The 14,178-nt window shown below is 51.8% G+C and overlaps 5 protein-coding genes across 5 annotated transcripts; 2 read left to right on the top strand and 3 right to left on the bottom strand.

Annotated features, from left to right (window-relative positions):
• Positions 1–29: 29 nt before the first annotated feature.
• On the top strand, positions 30–932 carry NUU61_002706 (uncharacterized protein; the record flags this gene model as incomplete). Its single annotated transcript, XM_056653288.1, has 3 exons — positions 30–321; positions 389–621; positions 687–932. The coding sequence occupies 3 exons, from the start codon at positions 30–32 to the stop codon at positions 930–932; spliced, it is 771 nt and encodes a 256-aa protein (XP_056514355.1).
• Positions 933–1,224: 292 nt separating this feature from the next.
• NUU61_002705 (uncharacterized protein) lies at positions 1,225–3,620 on the bottom strand (the record flags this gene model as incomplete). Its single annotated transcript, XM_056653287.1, has 5 exons — positions 1,225–1,589; positions 1,642–1,761; positions 1,826–2,630; positions 2,696–3,426; positions 3,527–3,620. 5 exons carry the CDS (start codon positions 3,618–3,620, stop codon positions 1,225–1,227), a joined length of 2,115 nt encoding a protein of 704 aa, XP_056514354.1.
• An 839-nt stretch (positions 3,621–4,459) lies between these two features.
• Positions 4,460–8,007, bottom strand: NUU61_002704 (putative DNA damage repair protein Mus42; the record flags this gene model as incomplete). Its single annotated transcript, XM_056653286.1, has 3 exons — positions 4,460–6,851; positions 6,893–7,898; positions 7,953–8,007. The coding sequence occupies 3 exons, from the start codon at positions 8,005–8,007 to the stop codon at positions 4,460–4,462; spliced, it is 3,453 nt and encodes a 1,150-aa protein (XP_056514353.1).
• A 387-nt stretch (positions 8,008–8,394) lies between these two features.
• NUU61_002703 (FKBP-type peptidyl-prolyl cis-trans isomerase) lies at positions 8,395–9,941 on the top strand (the record flags this gene model as incomplete). Its single annotated transcript, XM_056653285.1, has 3 exons — positions 8,395–8,481; positions 8,535–8,972; positions 9,033–9,941. The coding sequence occupies 3 exons, from the start codon at positions 8,395–8,397 to the stop codon at positions 9,939–9,941; spliced, it is 1,434 nt and encodes a 477-aa protein (XP_056514352.1).
• A 350-nt stretch (positions 9,942–10,291) lies between these two features.
• Positions 10,292–13,555, bottom strand: NUU61_002702 (putative NRPS-like enzyme; the record flags this gene model as incomplete). Its single annotated transcript, XM_056653284.1, has 3 exons — positions 10,292–11,404; positions 11,462–12,461; positions 12,525–13,555. The coding sequence occupies 3 exons, from the start codon at positions 13,553–13,555 to the stop codon at positions 10,292–10,294; spliced, it is 3,144 nt and encodes a 1,047-aa protein (XP_056514351.1).
• Positions 13,556–14,178: the final 623 nt, after the last annotated feature.

Below are 14,178 nucleotides of genomic sequence, written 5' to 3'. Positions count from 1 at the left end.
GAGTTCAACCACTCCGACTCCCAACAGAGATGACGGCCGACTCCAAGATTGGCTACAGCCGGGTATCCAGCTTGATGGCCTCCGACGCCGATTTGGGTATCTTCCGCGGCTTCAAAGCGCTGAACACACGAAACATCCTCTATCTTCAGTCAGAGCTGGCAGAGCTCGAAGAGACATTGCAAGACTTAGATGAGATTCACAATGATCGGACGAAAGGCAATGATTCATGGAGTGTGCCGAGGAGCTGGCGCGCCGTGAAGAATCGAGGTGACGAGTATTTGGAATGTGTGCACCGACTGAGACAAACATCCAAGGAATATTGTACGTATAACGTTTAATTTCCATTATTTTTTTTTCTTTTCGGCCTTTTATGCTCATATCCTTTCAGATAAAGCGCTACAGGCACAATCGTGGCTTCTCAACCAAAAAGGCCCCGCTACTCGGGCTCGCAACAATCTACGCGGCTTCTTGGACGCTCACCGATCCGACATGTCGCAAATGGATGCCAGTTTTATCCTGGATGATCGTTTCCAGGAGGATTTAGTGACGGTCTCCTGGGAGGAGAAAGAAGTGCTCTCCGAATATATGGAGAAATACTTATACAGGGCATTTGAAAACAGGGTAGCCCCTGATTTACATCTCGATTTCTATTCTGATATTGTGGTTCTAATATTCTCGTTTAATAGCGTATTGCCAGCCAAGGAGGCGAAATGTTGATCTTCTCGAACCAGCGCATCCGGTCTGTGGTCAGACTGCTGGCGATCTTGATCTCATCGGTTCTGCCCATCCTCTCGATTGTGGTCCTGTATGTCATCAAAAACGAGCAGGTCCGTCTGGGCATGATTGTCGTGTTTTCTGCGCTGTGTTCAACGGCTCTTGCGACTTTGAGCAGTGCAAAGAATTCTGAGATTATGGCTGTCACTGCGGCGTAAGGAATGCCACCGTTGAATCAACTCAATCTCCCAGAGCTAATTAATTGCCTTTTAGATATGCCGCGGTTCAAGTGGTTTTTGTAGGTGGGAACCCAGTGCCAGGATGACCGGCTTTGTACAAATTTCTGGATTTGAAAGTTATCAACGGATCAATCGACACTTCATTGAATATCTCAATCTAGAGTTTGGGTCAGTTGGCTTTTGACCTAACAGTCTTATATCTCCTGCTCGACACACATTGTCCAACAATTCTACGGTGGATCCTCATGGCATGATTCCCCGAGTAAAACTCCTACCCTTTCTTACCCAGAAACTTCTTGAATGCTTCTCTCTTGAGACCACTTGTCTTGTCCGCCGCTGAAGTTGAAGTACCAACCGATCCGTCGACCGAGGACGCGTTGGCGGGACTAGGGGTGGCAGGAGAATTGGTCGATGATATGGGTACGCTCGATGAACTGGAATTAGGTGGCCTTTGGTGCTTACTGTCCCAGTCCTGGCGGCTTCTATGCTCTCGCTCGTACTCCACCTGGAGTGCATCTAAAGCGACAGTATTTTCAGGCTGCATCCGGCAAAGACGAAGACGCCTCTCGTAGCTGCGATCCCAATTGTCCCGTCGGTTAGTTTCTTGCCACTGAGCCGTCTCATCATCAAAAGTAGCTATCCCAAAAGTTAGAGCCTTGGGTTTGACCTCATGCTGATAGAATTTTACCAGTAGGTCCAATTTGGTCAAATCGTTTCCATTTCGATCCCATCACAATCGAATCTCCTATATATCGGAACAGATATGGGCTCACGCTGGCACTAAAGAGTCGCATCTCGTGGCTCGTCACTAGTAAACCTCATGGTTCATTAGCAGTGGAAACGTGTGAGCTGCTTCGACGTTCATCACATACACATCTTAGCCTGGTTCATCGGAAGCGCCGAGTCGGACAACACAAAGTTGAATATCTGCTTCGAGCCACCACTAAAGGAAGTATCAACGACGAAAAACTCGGCCTGCCATTGCGCATCGACCGCATCCTCAAATGCCCAGGTACCCCTAATCGACCCAAGACATGGAAAAGTCCCCGATGGAAGAACCAGTTGCGACGCGGCCGGCTTCGAAGAGAAATGCTTCCAGTCACACCATCGACTTGAGACGAGATTCAAACCACCGAAAGAGTCGTTTTGCACAACAAGAGACTGGCCAGACGGCGTGCTACCCACGAACCCAGGCCGTGACTTGGTGTTGGCAAGGCTATCTGGAAGTTTCCAGTCCGGCGGGTTTTCGTGAATTTCATCCCGGCACAGGTTCGCACGCAGATCCAGGTAGTTGTAGTTACCGCACAGGCCATCTTTGATAGCTGCCATGTAGTCTCGGAAGGTCAGTCCGACTTGGTATGCGGTGGAGGCTGCGAAGGTGTCCCATGGGATAAATGGGACAGTCATTTTTATGGAATGCGGTCCGGTTGCTCTGATTGTGTAGGCCTGCTTTCGAACTTTTCGCTCGTTTCCGACATATTCCACACTGTAGGGACTAAGGCAATGATACTTTGTTGTCCCATCTGCTGCATTCTCGTGTGGTTCATTGGGCCGGTCGGCTGTCTCTTTGGTGAGATACCGGCATGGCAGACGGACCACCATCCATTCCGAATGACTGCGACGTAGATTCTGGAACCTGTACATGTCCTCTGGCAGAGAAACAGAGTGGGCTAGACTCTGTTCGAAGGAGATCATGATCAGCTGGAAGGAAAACCTATACCGTAGAGGTACTTTTCACCCACCAACACAAATTCCCCTTTGGTATCAACAATATCATCGGGGAAAATCCATAGACGGTGTGTCTTGGAACCCCGGGCCATTGCCTGCGCACGCAGATCGTATTGTTGATCCCCCCACGCCGAGAGGATTCTCCAATCATTAGCCGCATGAAGTCGACGCAACACGACCATGAATTCGGTGCTACTCAAAGCCTGCTCTTGATCGACATCTGCGAACTCGATCCGATCTGGGTGCACAGTCACAGCAAAAGGTAGAGAGAACATCGGATCAGTGGGGTATACTCTCTTCATGGTCACAGCGTCCCATGTTCGACAGTACGTGCGGCTATCCTCCCAGTAGGCCGAAGTTTCCGGTGCACCCACATTAGCCAGTTGGCCCTGTGCACCTGTTTCCTCAGGGTCAAACCCCCGAAAGATATCGTCCGGTGAATTTGCTCTGGTCTCTTTGATGGGACAGCGGCATTCCTGCAGCACAACCTCCAACTCATCGTATTTTTGCGAAGCGATACAGAACTCGAGGAAGTCATTCATAAAATTGACTTTTTGTGCATCGAATTTGCCCTCTTCTTTGGTAATCGACTCTTTCCAGGCCAAGCAGAATGACCTGAGAAGCGGACTAATGAAGCTATTGAGTCGGTCATGTCGCTCGTTATAGAACCGCCTGCGCGCCTCGAAGAACTCTTTGATCGTGGCGTGGGCATCATCGACACGATTCTGCTCGAGATGCCCTCGTACTTCAGCATATTTAGCTCGTAGTTCAGCCATGGAATTGTTGCTATAAGGGGAGGTCAGAAATGAGGATCTCAGGAGCTGTCACGTCAAACATTGACATACCTTGGAGGTTTTGGGGGTGGATCACCACGGGGTCTCCCGTGAGGAAAGTATCAAAGTCGAATTCTTCAAGTTCTTTTGACACCTTGGACGCCATGAGGTGTTGGTTTGCCGCTGTAGGAGACAGTCTGCCCACAAGAGAGCTCACTTATGAAATACATGGACATGTTGACCAGAAAAACAGGCCAACATCAGGGGGCGATGGTACTTGTGGCGAGCATGGCGCAGCCAAAACTGAGCGATTGGTCATGGCAGAGAGATCGTCGCGCCATGGCGCTTGGGCCTTAACAAATACGAGTGTGTTTCCTCGTTTTCAGAGGAAATGTTGAGTAACTTGAAATGAAAAAAAAAAAAAGTTTACAAAAATGGACTCGCGGGGAATCGAACCCCGGACCACCCCCATGCTAAGGGGGTATTATACCACTAAACCACAAGCCCAATTGCGTCGTGGGTGCCTGAGAAATGTGTCTCAACAGCGAAATCACACCAAAATGATCTTATTTTGACATTTCACCTCGGATCGCATACAGTAGAATTAAGTAATTGTTTTCTAGTGGACTGGTAATTATACTGCTAAATGAAAAGCCCGATGGTCCGAAAAGTAAGACCCTAGAATGATTCTACAGCTAAAACGATGGGAAAGTGTCTCTGAGTCTCAAAATGTTGGACATATATATCTTCGCCTTGTAGTCATAGCAAGGAAGCAACCTTGGGAAATTTCGTCACCCCCCTGAACAAGCTCTTTGCTAATTGTGATTGATCTTACCGAAATTCTAAGCGCAAATTTTGAAAACCCAACCAAAGATCTACAGACCGAGGGCAGGCATAATAATACAAGAAAAGGAACGGGCCATTGATCTATATCTCCATCTCCCCAGGGTTAAGTAGATGGATCGCGCTAAAATGGGTATCATTGCAGTACAAGAATATACACTCTCAGTCAAAATCCACGGGCGCTAGCCCTCTCGCCTCTAGTGCAGCCTGAATACTCCCCTGCATCGATCCAATCGCCTCCACCCAAGTAGAAATGCCTTCGGCTTGCCCAGACGGTGGGCTATGCCGAGCCGGCCCTTGTTGACAGGCGTCCTCGCCAACGAGCCACATCAGCCAGCGTACCACCGACACCGCCTTGTCCATGTCCCTCTCCTCGCCAATTACGCGTTCAAGGTATGTGCATAAAGTCGTGACATCTTCACTGTAAGGGCCATCGCCCGCAAAAGCCGAGTGCCATGCGCTGACGGCATCTCGTAAGTCAGGTAATTTGGAGAGTCGTTGAGAGGTGAGAACAGGGCGCTGGGGTAGTGGAGAAAGAGGGAGACGTTTCTCGACGGGTGGCGCGGGGGCAGAAGCAGATCCCGAAGCCTGTGGTTGGGACGTGGGTCTCGGTCCTGATGGAGCAACTACCCGTGGACGCTGGAGCATGCGGGTGCGCTTCTGCTCTTCGAGAACCTCCTGTCGGATATCTTCTGGCAATGCAGCTAGGAATTCTGCAGAGACTTCTGGCGAATCTTCCACGGGAGGGGATGGGTCCCCGGTCGCGTTCCGTTCTTCAGAAGCAGAGGGGGTTGGAGCGGTAGTCGCCGGTCGTGAGAGGACAAATGACTGGGTCAGGGTCTTGTTTCCAGTGCTTGCGTTCTTGGGCGGACGGCCTCGCCTTTTCTTCGGTGGGGAGGTTGGTCTCTTGAATTGGAGAGACCCAGCCGAGGCTGGACGTGATGCCGTGGCTAAAGGTACAGATGGTGGTGCAGATGGTGCAGAATTGGAATCTGGCTGGTTATAATAACCTAAGACCTCGTTCCGCACGTCTTCTGGCAACGCAGCCAACGTGTCCGGATCCAACTGTGATTGTGGGGGCAGGTCCGCTGTGGTAGGCTGGGGTCGGCGTGGAGGACATGGAGAGCCAGAGCGAAAATCCAGTCTGGGTTTGGCTTGAGCAACAAGCTTTGATCTGATATCCCCCGGTAACTCAGACACGACATCGGGGTCTGCTTGGGTGGGCATAATGAATTGGGAGCCAGAGATGTTCAGCGGCTTGTGGGCACTATTGCTGAGCACTGGGTCGACTTGGATACGAGTAGAATCGCCTTTGCATGGACTCTCCAGTTCATCAGGATCTGCAGCGGCCACTGGCTTCTTGCGAGCCGGCGATTTCTGAAAGTTGAGCTGCCGCTGACTGCTCTCGAGGTTTTCCGATGGCCCAGCTTTGAGCGGCTCGAGCTTGGTCATTTGCACACCCAGTCCTCGCAGATCGCCAGGAGAGAAATTGAAACTCCGCAACATCGAGTTCGCCTCCTTGGCAAGAACATCTGTTGCATTAGTAGCAACGCCAATAGCAATGCTCTTGTTGAAAACATCACACTTGCCATGACCAAGATGCTTGACCGGCTCTAGTGGCGCATCCATCGACCGTCGCATGACTTTGAGTGTGAGTTGCTTGCCCTTCACCAGGTTTTCCACCAGCCGCCGATTGAGTTCCTCGCACAATGACCGCACGAAGTCTTCAGCTTGAGCCTGGTTGACAAATCGAATGCCCCAATTTACCTCTGCTGAAACTGATTTCCTAATGACTTGGTTGCCAACTTCAGTTTTGTCGATGCCCCGAGCATATTCCCGCATTCGAGCACCGGTCTTGGGCCCCAAGCTGGAGATGAGTTTCTCCTGTGAAAGATCTCTGACGTCCTTGACGAACCTGACACCGATCTCTTCCAACTTGGCTCCAAGGCTATGCCCCCACCCCGGTAAATCTTGAACGGTGAGGTTTCCAATGAAATCCAAAGCAGCCTCTGGTTTCAATTGAAACTGCCCGGCAGGCTTGGCCTTTCGCAAAGCAATCTTAGCAAGCAGGATGTTGCCGCCAATACCAACAGATACTGCACATCCCGTTTTCTCCTTGATCGAGTCACGCAAGTGTTGGGCGATTTGATCAGCCCTAGCCTGTTCACGGTAAATCGAGCCCTCTGAGACACCTCTGCCATCTGAGCCACCAGCTTCCAAGCACTGGTTGGTGATGTCAATTAAGGCTTCATCAATGCTCACACTTTGCACCATCCCGTCGATGGAAAGAATGGAGCTGTAGAACTTGCGGCTTGCATCTTCGTAGGCCGGAAAATCATACTGCAAAACTTTCAGTTCCGGGCACGATTGCAAAGCGCCCTTCATCCACATCCCATTCTTTACACCTCGTGCTCGCGCAGCGTAGTTGCAGCTAGCTATTTCAGAGCCCGAGCCCGGACTATGGGCGACGGCGACTGGCTTATCGCGGAGCTCTGGGTATTTGAGAAGGGATACGGCCGCAAAGAATGAGTCAAAGTCAACATGAAGGATGTATCTTCTACCGCCAGACACCGGTCTTTTTGGAAAATGCAAGACTGCGTCTTTTCCTTGGTTGCTGCTTGAAGTTGGGCTTTGAGGTCGGCTTTCCATGTCGACAAGTGGTGGAGACGAGACTCTTTGTAGTATTGCTGAAGGAATTCTGGGTTGACAACACTCGACTTTCTCATCCGAGGATCGGAGAGAAGTTGTGCGTTGTGATCCTCTGAGGTCATTTCGGTTTTGGGAGAGCCCGGCTGCTTCGAATTATACGATACCTCGGCGGTGTCCATCAGTGGCGCCACGGAAGGCCGTGATGGATCATAATGGGTAGCCAGAGATTGTGCCTCAGAACTAAGCAAAGTCTCTGCTTCTGGGCGTGGAGACGGAGCCTTCTCCTCCTTTCCTTCGAATGTGGTAAAACTAGGAAAGTCGCCATAGTCCGACTGAGACGGCTGACTTGGCAATCTGTTGGAGCCTTTGGCCGGAGCAGGTGTAGTAGCAGGGCTTGGAAAAGAGTCAGGACTCCCATCAGTGCCAGCCATTACTTTCAACTGAGTGTTGTACCAACTCGCGCGAGACTCTTCTTTGTAGCCCAACTGGGGACTGTTGGTCTGGCTCACAAAACGCCCATCGTTGAACTTGAGAACCTTCTGGGATTGTCCTTCATCTACCACCCGGAACTCATCCCAGGGCAGCAGGCGTCCAGCCCGGATGCTTTCCGTCACCCATGCCGGCTTTACAATCCGGTACCGACGGAACTCCTCTCGTTTCTTAGGCGTAAGAGAACTTGCAATGATATGAGTTGCAGCCGTTTTCCCATCAAGATATTGAAGAAAACCACCGCCATGACTAACAATCATGCGGTGGAGATCTTGCAGGGAGGGCTGGGTGTATCCGTTAACGTGCGCGACAACCCCGCGGAAGATCGGTGGACAATCGACAGCCGTTGCTCGAATTTCAGCGTCTAAATTCTGAAGCTTGATTTTCTTGCGCCGCATATAGTCTCCGAACCCGCCGAAGCTGGACGCTTCATATTCCTCCCCAGCTTCATTATTGAAATCATCTAGATATGGTCGGGTTAGGACGAGGGCTGATCAAATAAATGAAGGGAACCTACGATTTTCGATGCGTTTACGAACCGCACTGGCATTGGCATCAAGACGAGAGCCCATTATGGGCCAGCAGGACCATCATGACCGACGTGGCAATCAGCGCAAGACAGACCTCGGACAATGTCAAGCGGAGATGAGGCAATTCGCGCAATCACGCGTCGCCGGGCAAAAGTCAGGTGGCCGACGGGCGGTGAACAAATCGGTCAGTGATGGCAAGAACAATAGGCGGTGAACGCTAAATATCATCTGTGATTGGTCGAAGTCACCTCGAGGCAAAAAAAAAAAAAAAAAGTAGAGCTCCGACGATCTTGTTGCTTCCTCAGGTCGCATCCTCTCTCATTTTTCCTTTCCTCATCCACACCTTGCTTTCCTTGTGGTTGATCCCATTCCCTCTTTTTCTGCTGTATTTTATTTCTTGCGTTTTTTTCCTCTCTTCAATTTCTCAAAATGTCTGCTGTGCAGCCTGTCGCAGTTTATGCCCTCCGGGTTCCTCCCGGGGCCATGATTCCCGCCGTGCCCAATGCGGCCGCTTCGGTGAGAACCGCTACTGACCATAATCAAAACGCTTATGCTGACTCCATTTATAGTTCCGTGTGAGCATGGCTGCGATTGACCCCGACGAGGCTCCCGAGTATGAGGACGATGCCGAGTCGAGCAAGCCTTCGCGCGCAACTCTGAAGATCGTTCGTCCCCCTCCGGGTCTGGATCTCGATGAGTCCGATGAGGACTACAGTGATGAGGACGATGATGAGGACTCCGAGGACGACGAGGAGGTCAATGGTGGTCCTAGCGATAAGGAGAAGGCCCGCAAACTGAAGGCGGCCGCCGCCAAGAAGGACCTGGAAGACGCGATGGAAGACGACGATGAGGAGGACGATGACGATGATGAAGGGTTTGACTTGAAGGCTGCCATCTCCAAGCTCATTAAGGGCAAGGCTCCCGCTACTGACGATGACGAGGACGATGAGTCCGAGGAGGGTCTTGATCTGGATGAGAATGTCATCTGTACCTTGAACCCTGAGAAGGTAAGCCCTGCAATTCAAAACATCCAGCTCAAAATATCAATTGGCTAATTCCCGAAACAGCACTACCAGCAGCCTCTGGATATTACTGTCTGCGAGGGTGAGCGTGTCTTCTTCAAGGTCACCGGCAATCACACTGTTTTCCTCACTGGTAACTACGTCATTGGTGTCGATGAGGGTCGCCCTCCTTTCGACGAGGATGAGGAAGATGATGAAGAGGGCGACTACGATCTGTCGCCCGACGAGGATGAGCTGGACATGGACGATATCATGGCCATGGAGGACGACGAGAGCGATGATCTGGATGGAATGGATGACCCCCGAATCACCGAGGTTTCTAGCGACGAGGAGGCTGACGCCCCCAAGCTCGTTGAGGCTAAGGGTAAAGGCAAGAACAAGCGCGCCGCGGATGAGGAGCTCAGCCTCGATGACCTGATGGCCAAGAGCAAGGATGCCAAGGCCGCCAAGGGTGAGGAGCCGACCTTGACCAAGGCCCAGCAGAAGAAGCTCAAGAAGAACAATGGTGACGCGGCCGCCCCGGAGCCCAAGAAGGAGGCCAAGACCGACAAGAAGGTCCAGTTCGCCAAGAACCTGGAGCAGGGCCCCACGCCGTCCGGTGACAAGCCCACGGGCAGCCTGGGCGTCAAGGAGGTCAAGGGCGTGAAGATTGACGACAAGAAGCTCGGCAAGGGCGTTGCCGCCAAGAGCGGCAACAACGTCGCCATGCGCTACATCGGCAAGCTCGAGGACGGCAAGGTCTTCGATGCCAACAAGAAGGGCAAGCCCTTCTCCTTCAAGCTCGGCAAGGGTGAGGTCATCAAGGGCTGGGACATCGGTGTCGCCGGTATGGCTGTCGGTGGCGAGCGCCGCATCACGATCCCTGCCAACCTCGCCTATGGCAAGAAGGCGCTGCCCGGCATCCCCGCCAACTCCAAGCTGATCTTCGACGTGAAGCTGCTGGAAATCAAATAGATAGCATTTCTGTTTGTGTTTGGTTCAGCCGGGGTATTTTTTTAAGGGTCTACCGGTTTTGCTTGCATGATTCCCGTGATACCGACTTGTGTCTTTTCTGCACGATGCATTCAACAGAGATGAAGGTTATCACGAGGCATTCGTGGCCCTTCATGTAAGAAAAAAGGTGTTCTTTGTTATGTGAATGTCGAGATTGTATTTTGTATCCGCGTTGCACTGAATCTACTGCTACATGGCGTTTGACATACTTAAACCAAAGGTATCAATGTCCTAGATCTACCCAACCACGATGAGTAGCTGTAATTTTAAAAAGCCTAAAATGCAAGAAACAGTGAATGATCATTTGATATTCACCAACATTCTTGCCGGAAATACCGCACCAGCTTCTCCACAAGGCCCTGGTCCAGTGGTAGAGCATTTGCCAGAGTAGACGAAGAGCGCGCCTTTTCTGTCTGCCATGTGAAGCTCTTCCTCGGCAAATCTGAGTCATACTTACCAGCAAAGAAATCAACCAGTTTAATTGGCGGGTTGGTCGCAGGGTCAGGATTTGACGAGCGCAGCCGCCGCAACCACTCGCGCTGATCAAGTTCCTCAAACTGCAACCCGGCCGCACGCAAATACGGGAGCAAGTCGCGGGTCCAGTGGAAAGGATGCTGGCTAACAACATTGAAGATGAGACTCGCCGCAGGATCGGCGCCGGAGATAACCGTTGACGAGAGGGAGAGGTCGATGATGGTGCCGGCGACCAAATCGACCGGAAGCCACAGCAGCGACTCGTCGAGCCGGGGCAATACACCGATAGTTGTGGCGCATTGCAGCATTAGTGGGATGGCCTCGGTGGCATTCCAGATGCCGTGCTGCGTGTCGCCGATGACTTGACCAATGCGCAGCACGCGTGCGGCTACCCCCGTCTGTGCGGCGGCTCGCATGCACAGGTGCTCGCCGACCAGCTTGGCCTGTGCGTAGCCCATGTCTTGGGCGTAGCTTAGCTTCGCTGGGAGCGTCTCGGGGACGGTATAGGTGGCTGTGTGCGCGACGGCGCTGATGGACGAGCAGAAGTTGAACGAGGCCGGGGCTGAACGCTGCGCTTTGAGACTTAGATCGAGTAGGTGCTTGAGTCCTGCGATGCTGTCGCGCTCAAAACTGCTGAGGTGCAGGTTGAAGTTCACGGACCAGGCGCTATGGACGATATCCGTGATTTCTGAAGCGAGGGTGTTGTACGTTGAGGCGTCTAGCCCTAGTGTGGGCTGCGACAAGTCGGACGGGAGAGGGATCAGTTTATTGCGCGCCGAGGAGGAAATACTATCGTACACGCGGCGGGTCCGCATGGAATCAAGCAGCCGATCGTAGGCTTCGATGGTGGAAGCAGCTCGCACAAGACAGTAGACCTTCCGGACCTCTTCGTGCGATGAGAGCTGCGCAGCAATGTGGCTACCGAGAGAACCGGTGGCACCGGTGAGAACCTGGATATTGTCAATTCACTGATCATCTGTTGTTCACAATTAAATTCTAGACCGCACAATACATTTGCCGCCCAGACCGTTCGCCATGGGCCGGTGCGTTTCAAACTGGCTGTACTTGTCTATAAGCGCCTGCATCTGGTCCTCCACGGCATAAGCCCCATCGGTGACACCACATGCCAAGGAGCATAGGTGACGAGCGAGCTTATTGATCGAAGGGTGCTCAAAAGCGACGTTCAATCCAAGTTTCTGCCCGTTCGTATTGATGTTCTTCACCAACAGAGACCGGAGCTGTGTAGCATGTAGTGAGTCCATCCCCAGGCAAAAAAAGTCCGCATTATCCGTTAAAGCAGACGGATCTTTGAGGGGCAACATCTTCCGGAGATTCTCGCGCAGGAACACCTTCATCTCGTCTTCCGACAAGTTGAGAGACCCAGTAACAGCCTCTGCTGCCTCATACGCCTCTTCGATAAGATCACGGAACTCTCGGTAGAAAGCCTGTCTGATGACAGTCCCCTTATCTGTGCGAGGGTACTGCGTGGCTGCAGGAAGTATCTTCACCATACACCGGGAAAGCTGTCCAAAGGCGGGCAGTACTTCATGAGCCTGTTCCACGGCCGGCCAGATATTATCAAGGAGCGCCTCGTCAGTGTGACTCTCCGCGGCAGGAGAACGGATGACTGCTAGCCCAATGCAGGCCTTTCCAGCACCGAAAACAATAGCCTCGGAGACGGCGTCGTGCTGCCGGACACTTCCTTCCAGGTCTAGCGGGTTGACCTTCTCCCCGTTCAGAAGGACGATAGTGTCATCGAGTCGCGCGTAGTACTTGTAGGCCTCCACAGTCGGATGCTTAATGAAGAGATCCTTGGTGGCATAGGAGCCATCCGGTCGATTGGATATCACCTTGGACGGCCATCCATCGAGACAGAGCAGCTCATAGAGGCCGGGGCTCCGTTCCTCGAACTGTAAATATTTCTTCACGGTGTCTGTGGGCCGCAGCCAGTCCCAGCCTTTGTCATCTCGAGGTCTCGTTGACATCATGAGCTGACCGGTTTCGGTTCTATAGAGGTCAGCAAATGAAATGCAGAAAAAGCCGAAGCAAAATAGATCAACCAGCACTTACGACCCATAGTGGCCGATCAAATGGACACCGTTATTGACCAGCCGATCACCCAGTGAGTCAGGGCACGCTGAGCCCCCGAACATGACAGCTTTGAATTTAAGCAAGACGTCAACCCCTTCCTGGGTCTCTGCTAGCAACTTCAAAGCGTAGGGCACTCCGTAGAAAATCTCAAAGTCGTGCGATCTCATAATGTCGATCAAATACCGTTTGGTGAGCGGCAGCTCAGCATTATAAAGATGCAGCTTCTTGCAAGAGTAGATCGTGCGAAACAAGACGCTCATGCCATGATTATGATACAGCGGCAGAGTGATAAACCCGTTCATATTCATGCTCCCGACGTAGTTCTTCAGAGCCGCGAAGTGGGTATGAAAGATCGGCTTGGGCAGACCCGTCGAACCACTGGAGTGAATGATCCATGCAATATATTTGGACTCCAGTTCAGGGTCTAGGTGCGGAGTGAGATTTGTGTCGACCTGGTCGACGATGGGATGGTTGTAAACATCTTGCGAGGGGATCTCGTCGATCTGAAGATGGGGGCGGTGTTTCTGCAGCTCCTCGGCTGTACCACGAAGACTCGGCTGAGTGATGATATTGGAGGACTTAGTATTCTCCAGGAGGGAGAGGTAGGCCTCGATGGAGATGCGCGTCGAGAGTAGTAGTCCTGTGTGACCGAGCTTGGCCAGGGCCAGAACTGTCACGAGGTAGTTGAGATCTGATAGTCCGAGGAGTCCAATCACCGCAGGTGTTTCTGATGAAGACGTGCGTGGAGGGATGTGCTTTGCCAGGTGCTGGGCTGCTCGGAAAGCGAATATATCGAGCTGGTGCATGGAATAGTCGACATATTCAATGCCCGTCTTGGGGTAAGAGATGATCGGCTGTTGAGACTCATCCAGAGAGGCCCTTTGCCGGACAAACTCATCTATTGTGCGTGGCTCGGCCGGGGTCCCTTCTACCAGAACCCCATGGCTGGTGTTGTCGGCCGATTTGGCCAACGGGATAGGGTTTGGCTGAGCGGGTAGAGTGGCCAACATGGTAGAGTGAAAGGGGCATATATTTCGACTTCTTTCTCTGAGAAAATGTGAGATTCAAGCAATCTGCTGAATCTTCAGGAAGGCCCCCTCGTCATCTATTAGAGCAGCGAGGTTTAAATTGCGTGTCTGGCACCTCCGCCTCCGCGTCAGACGGACCAGAGTGCGGGGATGCGGATATGAATCCGATCGGAAAAGAACACTGCGAACCACATCTGAACTGGAATGAGATCTTCATGATTGTGCATTGGTCGGAAAATAACATGTGGAGGCATCCTTTGTATTTTCCAAGGTTCCCTGTGGGAGTAAGAAGTCAGCCGGAAAACCTCCCGCGACCAGTGAGTCCTGAGCCGTCGAGTATTGCAAGTACCAAACTGCCAAGATATAAGAGTATCTATTTGAGGCAAACAATCTTCCAGCAGTCACTGGATACTTTGTCTGGATGTTTATTTCTTTTATTCTTTTCATGTATTCCTTGTTTCCCGAGTGCCGCGAGATCAGTAGTTGTTAAGTCACTAGAACATCAAATATGTCAAATATTTGAGAAAACCTCACGACATAACAGATTTTGTGCCCTTTTTTTCTCTATAGATTGTCTAGCCATTGGTGTATGTTTTATCAGATGG

The sequence above is a fragment of the Penicillium alfredii genome (assembly GCF_028826965.1).
Source record: "Penicillium alfredii strain IBT 34128 chromosome Unknown utg000004l_segment0_segment0, whole genome shotgun sequence".
NCBI classification, from domain to species: Eukaryota; Fungi; Ascomycota; class Eurotiomycetes; order Eurotiales; family Aspergillaceae; genus Penicillium; species Penicillium alfredii.
Note: the sequence above shows the minus strand (reverse complement) of the source record. Positions and strands in the feature narration are given on the sequence as shown.